General features: G+C 37.9%; 1 protein-coding gene and 1 non-coding gene across 4 annotated transcripts in view; both read left to right on the forward strand.

Annotated features, from left to right (window-relative positions):
• The first annotated feature begins 8 nt into the window (after nucleotides 1-8).
• LOC129463876 (POTE ankyrin domain family member A-like) overlaps nucleotides 9-19,032 on the forward strand; it is a 71,769-nt gene continuing 52,745 nt past the window's right edge. For 2 of the 3 annotated variants that reach the window (XR_010115940.1, XM_055244583.2), the window contains exons 1-7: nucleotides 9-489; nucleotides 4,694-4,808; nucleotides 4,971-5,144; nucleotides 6,179-6,285; nucleotides 8,723-8,860; nucleotides 11,052-11,122; nucleotides 13,425-13,505. Coding sequence is in view for 1 of the 3 variants with exons in the window: in XM_055244583.2 (XP_055100558.2) it covers nucleotides 260-489; nucleotides 4,694-4,808; nucleotides 4,971-5,144; nucleotides 6,179-6,285; nucleotides 8,723-8,860; nucleotides 11,052-11,122; nucleotides 13,425-13,505 (916 nt within the window). In the remaining 2 variants the exon portion in view is untranslated. The remainder of the gene's footprint in view (nucleotides 490-4,693; nucleotides 4,809-4,970; nucleotides 5,145-6,178; nucleotides 6,286-8,722; nucleotides 8,861-11,051; nucleotides 11,123-13,424; nucleotides 13,506-19,032) is intronic. The other variant, XR_008651322.2, reaches the window with a different exon arrangement.
• Nucleotides 10,128-10,234, forward strand: LOC129464310 (U6 spliceosomal RNA). The gene has a single exon (XR_008651537.1). It is a non-coding gene; the product is annotated as a U6 spliceosomal RNA (small nuclear RNA).

Raw genomic sequence — 19,032 nt, forward strand, 5'->3', positions numbered from 1 at the left:
CACGCCACTCGCTTGTAACTGCTGGGCTTTGCGTTCCTCGCTTGGCGTGGCGTCGCTTGGCTGGTACTGGCTTGGCCTTCCTGGCTTGGCTTGGTGCTTACTCTTTGGACAGTTTGGAAACTGCATTTCCTGCTTGGAGGTGGTGGCTGAGGTGTTCCATTCGTTAGGAGGCTCCTGAGGCTGTGAAAAGCAGGTGGGGACTGAGGTTTCTAAGAAGCCGACGGCATCTGCCTTGAAGACCTCTGGCTTTGGGAGCAAGATGGGCAAGTGGTGCTGCCGCTGCTTCCCCTGCTGCGGGAGGAGCAGCGAGGACGGCGTGGGCTCTGGAGCGGAGCACAGTGACAGCGCCTTCCTGGAGCCTGGGTACGACGTCTGCCTGGAAGATCTTGGTAATCTCCACAGAGCTGCCTGGAGGGGCAAAGTTCCCAGAGTGGAGCTCATCCTCATGCTCAGGGACCCTGGCTTGGACAAGAGAGACAAGAAGAAGAGGTAATGGGCCGGGCGGGGGCTGGGAGGATGGGGAACTGGCAGAAGCCCCTTCCCTTGGGGATGGGGTGGGGTGCGCCCTCCTGTCACCGGCCCAGCTTTCTGGCCCCCGCAGGCCCCGCAGCACCTGGGATGTGGAATCCTTGGAGGAGTCACAGGGCCCAGGCAGCTTCATGAGCCCCCAAAACGAAAACCACACGCAGCCGCGATTTCCCTGTAGTGCACTTTAGAGACAACTTTAAAGTGATTTAACTTCCAAAATTAAGTCTATATATTTTATTTTTTGTTTATTTTTTGAGACGGAATCTGGCTCTTGTCACCCAGGCTGGAGTGCGGTGGCACGATTTCTCCCTCCCGGGTTCAAACGATTCTCCTGCGTCAGCCTCCCAAGTAGCTGGGACTACAGGCGCGCACCAATACGACTGGCTAACTTTTTCCTATTTTTAGTAGAGACGGGGTTTCCCCATGTTGGCCAGGCTGGTCTCGCGCTCCTGACCTTCAGATGATCCGCCCCGCTCGGCCTCCCAAAGTGCTGGGATTACAGGCGTGAGCCATCGTGCCCGGCCCGATATTTTATTTTTAAAGTGCACAGTTTAAAACATGTTATTCACGTTATAGAAAAGTGTATAATGAGAGAAATAGTTCCCGTAATATATTAACTTCTGAGCTACAAATTCTTTGGATAAAATCCAATATCCATTTTATATCCATGTATCCCTATGTAAATATATACTTTACTGAGGAACTTTAGAAAGAAACATTAAAGTGGGAAGATAGTTCGTGCTCTTGAATAGGAAGAATTATTTTTCTCAAAATAGGAGCTCTTTCTGCATTTATCAGTGTCACCTAACCCAAATAAAAGCACCAAAGTTTTAACATTTAAAAATTACACATGCTGTATTTTATTGTTATGATCACATTAAAATTTTTTGTAATGCAATGAAAACCAATTTGCCTTCGTAGATACCAAAATGTGCTTTTAATTTCTACAAATGGTTTACTAACAGCTGGAAGACGTACATGAATGAGACAGAATACAAAATCCAGAAACACCCAAATATATAAAAGAATTTAAGCACTTGATAATGGTGACATTTCATATTAGTAGAAAAAGATGAATTATTTGTAAATGGAGTGTCTGCTGTTTGGAGAAAACTAGCTAAATATGTCACAAAAATAGGTTCCGAATGGAATGTAGATTAAAAATTTTAAGTATACAAAATAAGAAAGCCTACCAGAAGAAAACACAAGTGCCTGTTTATACAGATACATTTTTATGTTGACAAAGACCTTCCTAAGGAACTCAGAAGCAAGCATTTTGAAGGTTGGTTTAGCAAAATAGAAATTGAAACACCCCATATATAAGAAAAAAATTGACAAAACACAACAAACTTGCAATGTATTTACAACGTACATGTATATACACATACCAGATGAACCATGTATTTTCATTTTACAGAGAATTATTTCAAATCAACAAGGAAATAAGCCTAACTTAAAATTGGGCAAAGTACTTGTTTGCAGCTCTACAGTTGACCTATGCACATAGGAAAACACAGCTCTACAGCTGACCTATGCACATATTTAGTGTTCCCGGTAAGAGAAGGAATTTAAGTTAAAAGAGGATTAAAATACTGTTTTTTTATCTACAAAGTTGTGAGGATGAAGAGCAATGGTACTTATAAGGCTGAGTAAAAAGCGTTTTAAGTTGCTGATGGCTTTTCAAATAGACAATTTGGTGGTAAGTGCTATGTTAAAAATGTATATGCTCTTTATGCAACAATTCCATGATACTGAAGTATCTTTAGGAAATTATTAGATACATCTAATTCATTTTCCTTAGTACTGCTGAAAATAGCAAGGTTTTAAGAAGAACTGATATAGTGGATTTTATAAACAAATTTCAGTGCACTCATAGGATGGAATAATATGTAGCCATTGAAGGTGCCAATAGATACAGACATATTGAGGGAGAAGAAAAGGAAGAAATAGATAAACAGTTAAGGCTGGTCCTCAGGAAAGCTGCCTGCCTGAAAAGTCACAGCTACAGTGCACAGCTGCAAAATAGAGCAGCTTAGAGAAAAACTCAGATTGCAGAAGCTGCCTGCCTGAGGAATGACAGCCTACAGTGCATCTGCACAGATAAGCAGGCAAGGCAGGCAAAGTCCTATATAGAAGCCCTTTGTTCTTTGTGTGATTAGCGAGGTCCCAGGAAAAAGTTTCCCCCCCTTTTCGGGCATATACACGGTGGGAACTTGCACAGGGAGGAGGGGTGCTTACCTAAAACAAACCCACAGTTGTACGAAAAAGAGAAAGAGTGCTTTATGCTTGCCTAGAGACATACCCACACCTACATAGATGAGGGGGAGTTGTGAAGACAGTTTATAGTTAAGAAAAGTTACTCAAGCAGTTACAGAGATGAGAGCAGTTTTTTATAAAAGCTTTTGAATTCAACTGTAACCTGGCAGTCCACTCAGACTCCCCTCTCCACTGCAGAGAGCTTTATTCTTTGGCTTATTAAACTTTGGCGCCAACCTCACCCTTTGTGTCCATGCTCCTTAATTTTCTTGGTCGTGGACCATAAGCTCTACTACTTTCAGGACCTTCCATCCTTAAAAACTTCATTTTTACCTGCCTAGGCTGAGCAAGCTGAGAGACTGAACATTGCAGTATGAGGACTTCTTCCCAGGGGAAGCTTTTCCTCCCTCCTTTCATACAAAAGCATTTCTGAAGGTAGAAAACAGTGAAAGAGAACCTTCAACTGCCATTTTGGAAATTTAAATCCTAATATTAGTCATTGAAAATATCTGATTTACATACATTCTGTAAATCTAAGTACTGAATTAAACAAGCCATAACTATTCATTTGAATCCAGAGTTTCTGTTGGCTTAAACGTTTTTGAAAATAAAAATAAGAATTACCTTCTTTATAAAATTTGTTGTTTTAACCCCAGCCCTCTTTTTCTGTAGTACTTTTTAGAGCTAAAATTTATTTAAATGCCAGTCATCTTGGTAGAACTGTCCTAGACCTATTGTATATATAATATTCTACTTAATGTAAGGCACCATGAATTGTATGATGCCCCATTATTCTTATGTATTAATAAGGGAATTATTTAAGTACTGCCAATTATAGTTGTAATAAATTATGAATTATAAGTGGCATACCAATGTGAGAAATGTTAAAATATGAGAAAATGAGCATGTTAGAATTATTGACATACAATGTCAGCTCTAATCTTTAAAACATACCTCAAAGTGTAGGTATAATTGTATTATTTTACTTAATTAAACTGTCTTTGTTAAGTCGTAGTAATGTAGCAGGATGAGCTGCAGATAAAATGCCTCAGACACCGAGTTAAAGAAGGAAGGGGTTTATTCGGCAGGGAGCATTGGCAAGACTCCTGTCTCAAGAGCCAAGCTCCCTGAGTGATCAATTCCTGTCCCTTTTAAGGGCTCACAACTCTCAGGGGGTCCGCAAGAGAGTCATGATCAATTGAGCAAGCAGGGGGTACATGACTGGGGGCTGCATGCACTGGTAATCAGATCGGAACAGAACAGGACAGGGATTTTTACATTGCTTCTCCATACAATGTCGGGAATCTATAGATAACATAACCGGTTAGGTCAGGGGTTGATCTTTAACTACCAGGCTCAGGGCATGGCACCGGGCTGTCTGCCTGTGGATTTCATTTCTGCCTTTTAGTTTTTACTTCTTTCTTTGGAGGCAGAAATTGGGCATAAGGCAATATGAGGAGTGGTCTCCTCCCTTAGTAATAGCAAAACTTATCATATCTAATAATTATTGAGCTGTTACTTGTGCTAGGAACTGTTCTAAATGCTTTGCATAGAGTCTTATTTAAGCATCACAGTGGTTTCCAATGAGAGAGCTGCTATCTTCATTCTCATTTTATTGATGAGGAAATTCAGGCACAAAATTGCTAAGTGATAGCTAGGAAGTGACCGAGCTTAAAGTAGGACTGCAGCCCAAGTTGAATGGAATCCAAGGGTCACAATCTTTCTGTTCAAATTGGCTGCTCTTTTATTAATGTAATGAGTAGTAAGAGCTAATAAATATGGTGCTTTTTTCACAAGAAATTAAATATTTTTTTGAAGGCAGAGGAATAGCAAGCTATTCAGTGTTTACAATGAATCATTGCATGTTTTTAGATAATGCACTATGACTAAAAAGTCTTCCCACTCTCAGGACTGCTCTACATTTGGCCTGTGCCAAAGGCCATCCAGAAGTGGTAAAACTCCTGCTGCACAGAAACTGTCAACTTCATGTCTTGGATGGGGAAAAGAGGACAGCTCTCATAAAGGTATATAGTAGCCAACTATTGTAGCATGAGATGGATTTGATTTCAATATATAGAATAAAAATGAATTTATCTCATTTAAATATAACTAGTTGGTGAAACCTGTGGAATGTTTGTTTTCACTTCCTAGAATTTACAATCTATTTCTTGGTCTAATACTGACAGGCTGTGCAATGTCAGGAAGAGGAATGTGCAACTATTTTGCTAGAGCATGGCACTGATCCAAATATCCCAGATGTCTATGGCAATACTACTCTACATTATGCCATCTATAATGAGGATAAATCAATGACAGAAAAACTACTTTCATACGGTGCAAATATTGAATCAGAAAACAAGGTATAGATCAACTAGTTTTGTTTTCAAAATATTTGAAATATGTTTATTTATTTTTAAACTTTTAATTTCCATAGGTTTTTGGGGAACAGGTGGCATTTGGTTCATGAGTAAGTTCTTAGTAGTGGTGATGTGTGAGATTTTGGTACACCCATCTCCTGAGCAGTATATACTGAACCCAATTTGTGGCCTTTTATCCCTCACTCCCTTCCCAGCCTTCCCTCCTGAGTCTCCAAAGTCCATTGTGTCATTCTTATGCCATTGCATTCTCATAGCTTAGCTCCCATTATGAGTGGGAACATATGATATTTGATTTTCCAGTCCTGAGTTACTTCACTTAGAAAATAGTCTCCAATCCCATCCAGGTTGTGGCAAATGCCATTAATGCATTCCTTTTTATGGCTGAGTAGTATTCCATTGTATATATATATATATCACAGTTTCTATAGCCACTCGTTGATTGATGGGCATTTCTTTTAACATTGACCTATGTAAGGGTCAGTATGCCATATTTGGAAGCCATACCTGAATAAAAAATTTATAAATAATTAAGATTTTATTTTAAATATTGATATTTTTATTTTATCTATTTATTTTTGTACATGAATAAGATCTTTAGTGGTGATTTCTGCGATTTTGGTGCAACCATCACATGAGCAGTATACACTGTACCCAGTGTGTAGTCTTTTATCCCTCAACCCCCTCCCACTCTTTTTAAATCCCAGAAGTCCATTGTATCCTTCTTATGCCTTTGTATCCTCTTAGCTTAGCTCCTCCTTATGAGTGAGAACATGTAATGTTTGGTTTTCCATTCCTGAGTTACTTCACTTAGAATAATGGTCTCAAATTCCATTCAGCATGAATGCCTTTATTTCATTCCTTCTTGTGGCTGAGTAGCAATCTGTGGTGTGTGTATGTGCATATATCTGCTTGTTGATTAATGGATATATGGGCTGGTTTCATATTTTTACAATTATGAATTGTGCTGATATAAACATGAATGTGCAAGTATCTTTTTTGTTTTTGCTCTTTCACAGGGTGGACTTACACCATTTTTACTTGCGGTACATAAACAAAAACAGCAAATGGTGGAATTTTTAGTAAAGAAGAAAGCAAATTTAAATGCTGTTGACAACTTCAAAAGGTATACTATGTTGACAAAGAGAGTCAAACTGTAAACTATTTGAAGAAACCTATTCTGAGCCACATATGAGTGACCATGACACAGCCCTCAGGAGGTCCTGAGAACATGGGCCCAAGGTGATGGAGGCACAGCTTGGTTTTATACATTTTAGGGAGGCATGAGACAGCAATCAAATACATTTAAGAACCACATTGGTTTGATCCAGAAAGGCAGAACAATTCAAAGGGCGGGGGTTCCAGGGTATAGGTAAATTTAAACATTTTCTGGTTGACAATTGGTTAATTGGTTGAGTTTGTCCAAAGACCTGGGAAATGTTCAGGTTAAGATAAAAGACTGTGGAGACCAAGGTTCTTTTGACGTCTTATAGTGGCTGCCCTTAGAGACAATAGATGACAAGTGTTTCCTATTCAGATCTTTAAAAGATGGTAGATGGTTAGTTAATCTCTTTAGAGTTGGGAGGGCCTGGAAGAAAAAGATCTTGCTGTGTTAATAGAGATTCTTTACAAATGCAAATTTTCCTCCACAAAGGACAGCTTTGCAGGGCCATTTCAAACTATGGCAAAGAAATGTGTTTGGGGATAACATACTTTGATTTTTCCCTTGTCTCATAATGCTATGCCAGAATGAGATTGGAAAGTAAGTCATGATATATAGGGTTCAATAGAACCCATCTGATGAGAATTTATGGTTTGTAGAGCATGCCTCACCAGACCCCTTAGATAGGAATTTGGGCAAGAGAAAAAAATCAGACCTTAGTCCTCAACTAGTTGTTGTTGTTAAACTTGTATTGCTGTAGAGTAGTAACAGTCAATCAAGTCAGAAATAATAAATAAGAAGATTAACTTACAGGGATATAGTAAAAAATACAAATTATCAGTTAAGTAGAAAGACAATTATTTGGACTGGGGAGTATGAAGAACAGCATATATAGGACTCATCTTCTCTTATTATGTTGACTGATGTTTATTATTTGTGATGTGATGTTTTTGTCATATGAACTTTTATTAGCTAAAGGGGTTTCATATTAGTTTTGTTAGTTTTCTGAAGTGCAAACTTTTACTTTCTGACTCAATATTGAACAGATTCATAACCCTTTTATAGTGGCTTTTAACTTCTGCTTCTTATATGCTTTTCCATTAAATATGCTCTATTAAACATAAATAGGAGTGGAAAATGATTTTGCCTTTTGGAGGACTCTGCTCTAAGTTGCATTCTTTGAAGAATGTTGATGACATGTTGTTTCTACATGACAGTTAATTGCTATTACCAGATACTGTGGGTTCATCTTTTTTTTTTTTTTATCTCTAGTGTATTTTGATGTTTATATTTTTAGTTTGTGTGGGCAGAGGGAGTGAAGATAGTTTTAAGTGGATACACTTTTCCTTTAATGAAGGAAAGTTGTAGGTGGCTGATAAAGAGAATAGAGCTAAGCTTTAGATTCTTACAAGATTGGGTTTAATTCTTAGCTTTCCCACTTGCTAGGTGTGTGACGTTGCTGTTTTCATGCTGCTAATAAAGACATACCTGAGACTGGGTAATTTATAAAGGAAAGAGATTTAATTTACTCACCATTCTGCACGGCTAGGGAGGCCTCACAATCATGGTGGAAGGCAAATGAGGAGCAAAGTCTTACATGGCAGTAGGCAAGAGAGCTTGCGCAGGGGAACTTCCATTTATAAAACCATCAGATCTCATGAGACTTACTCTCTACCATGAGAAAAGTATGGGGGAAAGTGCCCCTATGATTTAATAATCTCCACCTGGTCCTGCCCTTGACACGTGGGGATTGCTACAATTCAAGGTGAGATTTGGGTGAGGACACAGCCAAACCACATCACCTTGGAAACATTACTTATCACCAAATATGTTGTCCTGTATGAAAAGGAGGATAATATATCCTTCATGGGTGGCTGTGTGTAAGTAAGAAAGATTATACATATAGCACTTAATGTGGTTCCTAGCACATGCTAGGTTACCATCATCATTAACTGAAAATCCTAGGACTACTATTATTACCATAATTATTAATATTATTGCTTTCACCTTCCAGACAGTTCTTACTGATAGGTCCCTTAGCTTATTTTTAATTACAACATGTAAGTCCAGGAAAGCAGTGGAGAAATCTTTACTTAAAACTTTGCCTACTTTAGATAAGTGACCACAGCATGGTTTCTTGCCCATCAAAGGACTTTATTTAGCAACTTCTATTATGTAATAGTTGACTGGGACAAGAGGCTTCCTTTTTGTCCCTTTCTTGTAGCCTTGGTGGTAATTTACAAAGATAAATGCTTCTGCACCTCTGATGCTTATGTATGTTAATACATGTAAATGTATAATTCTACATGGACAGGCAAGATATTAAATTGGTAAGGTATACCAACTTAGCTTTTAAAATTTAGAGTCCCTAAAAGTGAAGGTTATCTCTCTGTTATTTTAGAACAGCCCTCATACTTGCTGTACGTTGTGGATCAGAAATTATGGTCAGCATTCTTCTTCAACTAAATATTGATGTCTTTTCTCAAGATATGTATGGACGGACAGCAGAAGATTATGCTGTTTCTAGTCATTATATTAAGTAAGTGTTTACATTGAAAGGCTATTAACACTAAAATGTTAAGGTTTAAAATACTTATAACTATTAAATCTTATACATCATATGATATTTCTTAGTTCAGTTCAGGAAAGGCAGTGATTTAGTCTACTTCATCAGCCAGAAATCAAGCAAAAGGCTAGAGTAGATAGAAGTGGCAATTGATGCAGGATTCTTTATCTCAGGACTTTTAACCTTTATCTTTAGGAATCTCAGTGTTGTCCATTTTATTCCAAGAGTAACCCTTGTACAAGGGATACATAGAGTGTAACATTTTTGATTTTTCTAATTAGTTATTTGGGTCTTGAAATGGACAGTTTAGTAGAAAGTCTTGTACTGTCTTCTGTGGGCTATCTCCTATATCCTCCTCTTTGATTTTTTCGGGAACCGAAGTGGTTCCAAAGTCCAAGGTAGAAAATCTTTTTACAAGTCAGAAGGAGGAGAGAAAAAGAACATTCTAGTCATTCTATTCTTTCTGTTGATCCTGGTGCTGCATTGATGCCATTGAAACTGGTCTTGCAGTCTATTAGTGATTGACCTTTGCTACCAGGATGCCCTTACTGGATTCAGAACCCTCAGTCCTCATGGTGATCCATGCATAGATTTCAAATTTACAACTGTTTTAGTTCACATACCTAAGCTTATGTGTTCCCGTTGTTCCTACGCCATTGTTCCCAAAGCACCAGCACCCTATTCGGGCAGCTGGGCCTTCTAGCTTTAACCACAAACAGTGAGCATAGTGACCCTTCTCCCCACATGTAAAACCTATGTGGAACCCACATCTTAGCCTAGACATGGCTAAGACCTTCATGGTATGTTATCCTTTGAAGCCCTTGTTTGACATTTTCTTTAGTGTGAATATTAGTTGGGGTTGTTCTAAACTGTCAGAGAGGTTCAAATCATGTTGTAGAAAGACATCAGAGTTTCTTTTCTTTGCTACCAGATCTGTACCCTGAAGCTCTTTTTAATCCTTATAATGTCTTTTCTTGGGTGGTAAAAAGTCTCATTATCACCCTTATGCAGAGCAGTGGGCACCAACTTGTGGATGGCCCCTCAAGACAATTGTTTTCCACAGTATTGAAAATCTCCCAAACTGCTTGCATCTCTACCTGAAATTTTAAAAATATTTTCAAATTCTACCTCATAGGAAGCCATTCAGTAGAATTCTTGGAATCTCAGTAGGTTAGTTGGATTGATCAGAGCCAAGGCTCGTCTGTGACTCATCACTATCCATATAGAAAAGTAGGGCTTTGTGCTTGCTTTGGCAGCACATATCCTAAAATTGGAACAATACAGAGAGAATTAGCATGGCCCCTGCATAAGGACGACACACAAATTTTTAAAGTGCTACATATCTTGCACAGTCACTGGAAGATCATTTGACTATTTGCTGACTAGCCCTGAGGAGACAGTGTGAGTCTTTGTGATTTACACTACAAAAATATTCATGTAAGGTGATCTATGAGATAAGAACGAAGCTGAGTAACACGTGAGATGTTGTGTGGAAATATATTGTGAGTATGTACCTCAGAAATAAGAAAATGTCAACATACATCTCCTTTACATATACATTTTGTCTTCCATGTCAGTTGGAAATGAATGTGGAGATTAAGCATTACTGTAACAAAGGTCTGCTGATTCAGAGTTTGAGTCTGTAGAGAAGGAATAGTAGTGTAAGCCAGGTTTTGACATTCAGAGTTTCTTTTCTTTGCTACCAGATCTGTACCTTGCAGCTCCTTTTTATCCTTATAATGTCTTTTCTCAGGTGGTAAAAAGTCTCAAATCTCCCTTATGCAGAGGGTGATATTGAGAGTCCCTGAATTACAAGCTACAAAGAATAAGACAACTAATAAGCAAAATTAGGACTCTTATTTTTTTGTAAAATTAGGACTTAAAAACATTTTCTGAAAACTGCAATGTATGAATATTAGAACCTATGAAAAAATACACATTGGGTTTTATTTGGAATTCCAAGATAGTTTCAGCAATAAAGCTTAAGAACAGATTATTTTATTGCTTCATATTTAAAAAATGTTAATCTCATTAAATCTCTATAATCGCCTACTGAAATAAGGCAACAAAATCCTCACTTTTTAGAATAATTTAATATATTTGGTAAATATTTTATATTGGTATTAAAATATTAATAGTAATTTTATTTATTTTTTATACATAGAATTTGCCAACAACTTTCTGACTACAAAGAAAAAAATATACCAAGAAACACTTCTAAACATAGCAATCTAGGTAAGACTTCTGATAGTGAATTACTCTTGGTGGTTGTACCATAGATAAAAAAGTAAGAGAAGTTTAAGAAATTCCTTTGTAAATTGCACATTCTTAATTTTTTCTCAGTAGATTTCAGAAATATTTAAGAACTTCATTGTAGGTAATTTATAATCGCAAACAGTATTGTCTGAAAAAATTTATTTAATTGTGGTTCCTAAAATTCTGTGTAATATCTCTGTATAAATAAGAAAAAAAAGACTTTTAGGATGTTGTATATTTTCTTTATAGTCATATTATAAATTGAAGTTGTTATAAAATTGAATATTCTATTTAATTAGTAAACTAAGTGGTTTGCATTTAGTAAGTGAATATTATAGTTGGTCCTTGAACAGTGTGGGATTTAGGGTTGCCAATCCCTTATGCAATTGAAAATTTGTGTATGATTTTTTATTTTCCCCAAAACTTAGCTACTAATAGTCTACTGTTGACCAGAAACGTTACTGATAACATAGTCAGTTAAGACATACTCGGTATGGTATATATATTGTATACTGTATTCTTAAGATAAAGTAAACTAGAGAAGGTAAACTGTTATGAAGATAATCATATGGAAAAAAAATATATGTCCTATTCATTAAGTGGAAGTGGATCATGGTAAGTCTTTATCCTCATAGTTTTCAAATTGAGTAAGCTGAGGAAAAGGAGAAAGAGCAGTATTGATCTTGCTGTCTGAGGTGCCAGAAGTGGAAGAATATCTGTGTATGAGTAGACCCCTGCAGTTTAAATTACAGACATTCAACTTCTCCAACACACTAGATTTTTATTCAGCCACAATTCACCGTTCAACACCTGACTCAAGCCTGTTCACAATCTAGTATCAAGCTTCACTAAATAGAGAAGCTATTGAAACTGTGGGACACAGTGTTTTGTGTCACTAAAAAAGTAACTATCTTTAAAATTGAAAACCCAACAACACCTTTTTGTTACCATAAACAAATGGCAATAAGAACTGCAAAACTTAGCCAGTGTGCACCAATACCAATAGGAAATTATTTTTCAAAGATACCTGCTGAGTCCAGAAGTCAGAAAAGCAATTCTTTATTAAGAAGCATAGGCCATGTTACATATTCTTCTAGCAACAAGGTCACACCATTATTGACTTCATTACTCCTAATTTAAAATTGAATGCCATATATTAACTTTCTTAGAACAAGATGTGTTCTTCTACCTGCTGGTTAATTGTCATGATAAAAGTAGTTTTGTTTGAACGAGATACTGATATCATTAGCCAAAAGCTTATCATAATCAATATTCAAATTGCCCAACTATAGGCTCAACAAATTATAACAAAAGTACGAAAATGTTTCACAATAACAAAAATGCTACTTTGCTATCTGCATGTAACACCTAATACATTGTACAATCTGAACAGTATCAGTACACCTTTCATTTCTTGCATATTTATCAAAGAACTTCTGTAAGTTAGATTTTGCATGTTGCAGAAGACAAAGATGGGGTAGACATAGTTTTGGTGTTTAAGGTGCTCATGATAGAATAGAGCTGTCTCTATTTGATTTATGTTTTTTCAACAGAATTTCCAAAAAAAACCGTGTTTTTATTCATTTATTGAGCTTTCCACTTAAGAAATAACTATCAAGTGTCTTTTAGATGTGAAGCATTTTTCTAATGTCACAGAATACAAACATTTAAAAATACAGTCAGGGCTGGGCATGGTGGCTGACACCTGTAATCCCAGCACTTTGAGAGGCTGAGGCAGGTGGATCACTTGAGGCCAGGAGTTTGAGACCAGCGTGGCTAACATGGTGAAATGCCATCTCTACTGAAAATACAAAAATTAGCCGGGCATGGTGGTGCATGCCTGTAATCCCAGCTACTTAGGAGGCTGAGGCACAAGAATCATTTGAATCTGGGAGGCAGAGGTTGCCATCAGCTGAGATTATGCCACTGCTCTCCAGCCTGGGTGACAGAGCAAGACTCTGTTTCAAAACAAACAAAAAAAAACTACAGGCAGGAGCTTTATTATCATCTTTATTATTTGCTACTTTATTAAGTGCTTACTGTGTGCCAAGATGCCTTCTGGAAGCTTATAATTGTCACTTATTATGTATTTATTGTTCAGCATGTGCCAGACACTTCATGCGGTGAGAAATGAGAGCTTTAAGTGGGTAGGATTTAAGGTAAGAATGCAGGTTTAGTATAACTTTTTTAGGTAAAGAAGCAGAGAATGTTGTTTAAAGAAGGAATATCTAACAAGATTGTATGGCAAAACTAACATCTAATGAGATTGCCCTTTTGGCAGAAGGAACATCTAATGAGATTGTGTGTTTGGCAGAAGGAACATCTAAGGAAGTTGTGGCAGAAGGAGCAGCAAGTGCAAAAGGTAAGATGCTTAAGTGAACTTTGCAGGGTTTATGAGCACTTCACTTTTGCTAGTGTGAAAAGTGTGAGATGTGAGTGGTTGGGAATAAAGTGAATATCTAGCTAAGGCAAGTTTATGACTGACTTTTTTATACTATCGAAATGAGTAGATCTTATCCTGTAGACCATGGGAAATTTACCAGGTAGAATGCTTTGGGCTGAAAACACTAGATGAGATAAGTAACAGTGGCTAAAACAGTAGGGACCAGTGTTGTTTTGATGATACCATCAGATCCCACTTGTCCTTCTTTCAGCTGTGCTGTTGGCCATGTATTGTTCATGTCCCCTTTCATGATTGGCTAATTAGCAACAGCTCCAAAAATCGTGTTCTCACAATATAATATGTAAAGGCTAGAAGGGCTGATTTTCTTCACATGTTTCTTTGAAACAGAGAAATCTCGGAATTATGCAGCGGACTTCCTGCAACATTTTGTGGGCTGGGTTACATCACATGTTTTTTCCTAACCAGGCACTGGGAAAGCAAATGTAGTTACTGTGATTAGCTTAGAATAACTGTTTCTCTTTTTGGAGCTGGGGAAGCATATTAGGATGCTAAATATCCAGATACTCTTGTGTTTCTCCAGCAAGAAAGAAAAAGAAATGGCTGTTGAGTAGGGAGCCAGCAATGTTTGCTGTATGGATTTATTGGAGAATTTTGAGCAGGGCAGTCACAAGATTTGATTTGAGTATTAGGGCATTCTGTTCATGGTATAAAGCAGAGATTGGCAAGCTTTTACTGTAAAGGGCCAGGTGGGAAATATTTTAGATCATGTGGTCTCTGTCATATTTACTTAACCCTGCCATTGTAGTGTGAAAGCAGTCATAGATAATATGTTAGCAAATTGGCATAACTGTGCTCTAATAAAACTTTATTTATAAAAGCATAAGGCAGACCAGATTTGGCCAGTGGGCCAGTAGTTTGCTAACTTCTCATATAGAGGATAGATGGAAGGTGACTACGTAAAGAGACTGGGTGACAAAGGAAGCTTTTGCAGTAATTAGAGCTATAGTTTCCTTGTCACCAATTCTTGGACGAGCATCAAATCTATTATGAGGTTTTTACCCATCCATGGTGAAAAAAATTTAGGAAGCTTAGTGTATTAGTCCATTCTCACATTGCTATATAGAAATACTCAAGACTGGGTAATTTATAAAGAAAAGAGGTTTAATTGCCTCATGGTTCCACAGGCTGTACAGGAAGCATGGCAGCATCTGCTTCTGGGGAGGCATCAGGGAGATTTGACTCATGGTGCATGGCAAAGCAGGAGCAGGCATCTTCACCTGGCTGTAGCAGGAGGAAGAGAGAGGGGAGGTGCTGTACACTTTTAAACAACCAGATCTCATGATAACTCATTCACTTACTATCATGAGAACAACACCAAGGGGATGGTGCTAACCAGTTCATGAGAACTCTGCCCCCATGATTCAGTCACCTTTCACCAGGCCCCACCTCCAACACTGAGTATTACAATTTGACATGAGATTTGGTGGGGACACAATTCTAAACCATATTATTCCACCCCTCCCCTGGTCCCTCCAAATCTCATGTCCTTCTCACATTGCAAAATACAATCATCGCTTCCCAGCAGTCCCCCAAGTCTTAACTCATTCCAGCATTATCTCTAAAGTCCAAAGTCTCATCTGAAACAAGGCAACTCCTTTCCGCCTGTGAGCCTATAAAATAAAAAACAAGTTAGTCGCTTCCAAGATACAATGGAGTCATAAGCCTTGGGTAAACACTCCTGTTCCAAAAGGGAGAAATTGGCCAAAATAGAGGGGATACAAGCCCTTCACAAGTCTGAAACCCAATGGGGCCATTATTAAATCTTAAAGCTCAAACAAAAATCTCCTTTGACACCCTATCTCACATACAGGGCACACTGGTGCAAAGTGTGGGCTCCCCAAACCGAACCAGTGCTGTCTCTGTGGTTTTGCAGGGTTCAGTCCCTATGTCTGCTCTCATAGGCTGGCATTGAGTGCCTGCAGCTTTTCCAGGTGCATAGTACAAGCTTCTGGGAGATTTACCATTCTATGGTCTGGAGGACAGTGGCCTTTTTTTTCACAGCTCCACTAGGCAGTGCCCCAGTGAGGACTCTGTGTTGGGATCCAATCCCACATTTTCCGTTTGCACTGCCCTAGTAAAGTTCTCTATGAGGGCTCTGTCCCTGCAGCATGCTTCTGCCTAGACATTTAGGCTTTTCCGTACATCCTCTGAAATCTAGGTGGAGGCTCTAAGCCTCAGCTGTTTCACTCTGTGCACCTGCAGGCTTCATACCACGTGGATGCCATCAAGGCTTATGGTTTGCATCCTCTAAAGCAGTGGCCTAAGGTATACCTGTACCCCTTTGATCCAAGGCTAGAGCTGGAGTGGCTAGTACACAGGGAGTCTTTTCCTGAGGCTGTGCAGGGTGTCAAGGCCCTGGCCCTAGCCCATGAAACCATTCTTTTATCCTAGGCCTCTGGGCCTGTGATGGGGAGGGGCTGCTGCAAAGGTCTCTGAAATGCCACTGAGGCCTTTTCCCCATTGTCTTGGATATTCACACTTGGTTTCTTTTTTTCTTATGCAAATTTCTTCAGCCTCCTTGAATTCCTCCCCTGAAAATGGGCTTTTCTACCATATGGCCAGGCGGCAAATTTTCCAAACTTTTATGCTCTGCTTACCTTTTAAATAAATATATTTTAAATATCTCATTTTCAGGTTTGTTTGTTTGTTTTTTTCTCATTCATGTGAGCATAGGCTGTTAGAAGCAGCCAGGCCACACTTGAATGTTTTGCTGCTTAGAAATTTCTTCTGTGAGATACATTATGTCATCATTTTCAAGTTCAAAGTTCCACAAATCTCTAGGGCAGGGGCATAATGCAGCTAGGCTCTTTGCTAATACACAACAAAAGTGACCTTTGCTCCAGTTCTCAATAAGTTTTTCATCTCCATCTGAGACCTCTTCAGCCTCGACTTTATTGTCCAAATCACTGTCAGCATTTTGGTCACAATTTAACAAGTCTCTAAGAAGCTCCAGACTGTCCCTAATATGTCTTCTTCTGAGCCTTACACACTCTTCCATCCTCTTCTCCTTAACCCAGTTCCAAAGTCACTTTCACATTTTCAGGCATCTTTATAGAAATACCCCACCCTTGGTACCAGTTTTCTTTATTAGTTCCTTCTCGCATTGCTATTTAAAAATACCCGAGACTGGGTAATTTATAAATAAAAGAAATTTAATTGGCTTGTGGTTCTGCAGGCTGTACAGGAAGGATGGCAGCATCTGCTTCTGGGGAGGCCTCAGAAAGCTTTTATTCATGGCAGAAGGCAAAGCAGAATCAGGCATCCTCACATGGCCAGAAGAGGAGGAAGAGACAGAGAGGGGAGTTGTTACACAATTTTAAACCACCAGATTTCATGATAACTCACTATCATGAGAACAGCACTAAGGGGATGGTATTAACCCGTTCATGAGAACTCCGCCCCCATGATCCAGTCACCTCCCACCAGGCTCCAACATCAACAATGAAGATTACAATTTGACATGAGATTTGGTGTGGACACAGATCCAAATCATACCACTTAGTTATTAATTTTAACATGTTGGTTCTTTAAACTGGTATTATGCCTTTTTCATTTGTTTTGCTTAATTTTTTAGATGTAAGAAATATAATTTTTTTTTCTATAAAAGCTTATGTTTAGGAAATAGTAACATAAAATGTAAACTTTTTTTTTATGTTTATATTCCCAGTGGCAGTGGAAATATAAAACAGAGACAGAAAGGAGGTACAGTTAATATAACTTAGTGATTATTGAAGGGAAAAAGTTAGGGGGCAGAGAAAAATCTCAGATAATTACTAGGTTTCCAGGTTGTACACTAGCGTTTAACCTGGACATGAGTAAGAAGTAGGAAATTTTCAGGTGAATAAAGAGCAAAGAGCAGCAAGTCAACAGGAATGATTCTTTTTTTTTTTTTTCTATGCATGTTCAGTTTAATGAAATATTCATATAGGATATTTTCAGTAGGTAAATGGATAATCAGCTTTTATAGCTAGAGATAACTCTGAGGTCAGAGATTTAAACATGGAATAATCTTTTCATAATTATTAGGCAAAGTCGAAGAATTGAATGAGCCTGTCCACTGTGGGAAAGATGTAGAATGAGAAGGAGGCCAGTTACAAAACCCTGGGAATATGAACATTTCCTAGAGGAAAGGGAGTTAGTAGAGAAGACTTAGCAGTGGCTAAAGAAAAAAGGAGACAAAGTGATGTTGCAAATTTTTTTTAAATGAGAATTTCAAGGAGGGAGTATCAATTCTGACAAGTACAGTAACTAAAAAGTAAATTAGATTAACCTTTTGAAAGCTCTCTCATGCTACTTTTTTCAAAAGAACAATTTTAGAGTCACAAAGTCTATTATTTATGATTGGTACTTCTGGAGTTCCAATATGGAAGGATGTACCTACCAAGATCCTACTTAACTTTTTTTATAACTGCAGCAGCTACCTTCACAAGGGGAGGAAACTGGTCTAGACTGGTGAGTTCACATGCCAACATTTTTTCAGAACTTTCAAAACTTCTAAAGGTCACATGTGAGGAAAAATGGAGTCTTTCTTATCTGGTTTTCACGGGAATATCTTTTTGTACTCAATTGCTTGATAAGTTCTTCTGGGTGCATTCTCAAAGAAAAATCTGGCAGCAACAACTGGAAGCCACTGTGAGATGCACATACCCTTCCTCTGACATGGAATTATAATACAGCATTTCAAGTTCTGATCAGAAATAGTTTGCAGAGTAGCGGTTTCAAAAAACTGACATCTTTTAAATATTTTATTGCAGAAAACTAATGTCACAGAGAAAAAAAATGAGGGAATATGCTGAATGCAGTAGTTCTCAGTATTTTGCGGTATTCTAGTGACATCAGTAAAAAAGTCAGTACCTGATTCTTTTTGTTAGTGCAAGTCTCTTTTCATTGGCCCTCTTGTGACATCTCTGCTTTTACTACTTCCTTTTGAACTTCATCCCTAGGGAAAATACTATTAAAACACATTTCTAACATATGTATGTTTGACAAATGTGTATTACTTCCTTTTAAAATAATTGGCTACCAATCCTAATGTATATCTGGTATTCTTTTAGTCCTAAGGCTAAATGAACTTTATATCTGCACTACAATGACAGTGTCATTGATGATGGCCTACCAAGATTTTAAGTGTCTTTTAGATTGTCAAATACAAATTGTTTTATTTGACATTGTTTAAATGTGAAGTGCTTTTCTGGTATTACATTTTTTTCAGAAATCGGTAATCTCTGATTTAATTAGACTGTGTGGTTAAATGGATTATCACACTTTTAATCATCTATATATGAAAACTCTTTTCCCTCCAAATAAGTTACAAGTTGTATTATTCCTTGATGATCAAATCCACTATTTTGGGAGAGCAGTGGATAACTCATCCTACATATTGGACACAATTTTTTTTGGACTTTTTGCCTTGTTTTGTCAAGAA

The sequence above is a fragment of the Symphalangus syndactylus genome, chromosome 15 (genome assembly GCF_028878055.3).
Source record: "Symphalangus syndactylus isolate Jambi chromosome 15, NHGRI_mSymSyn1-v2.1_pri, whole genome shotgun sequence".
Taxonomy (NCBI): Eukaryota; Metazoa; Chordata; class Mammalia; order Primates; family Hylobatidae; genus Symphalangus; species Symphalangus syndactylus.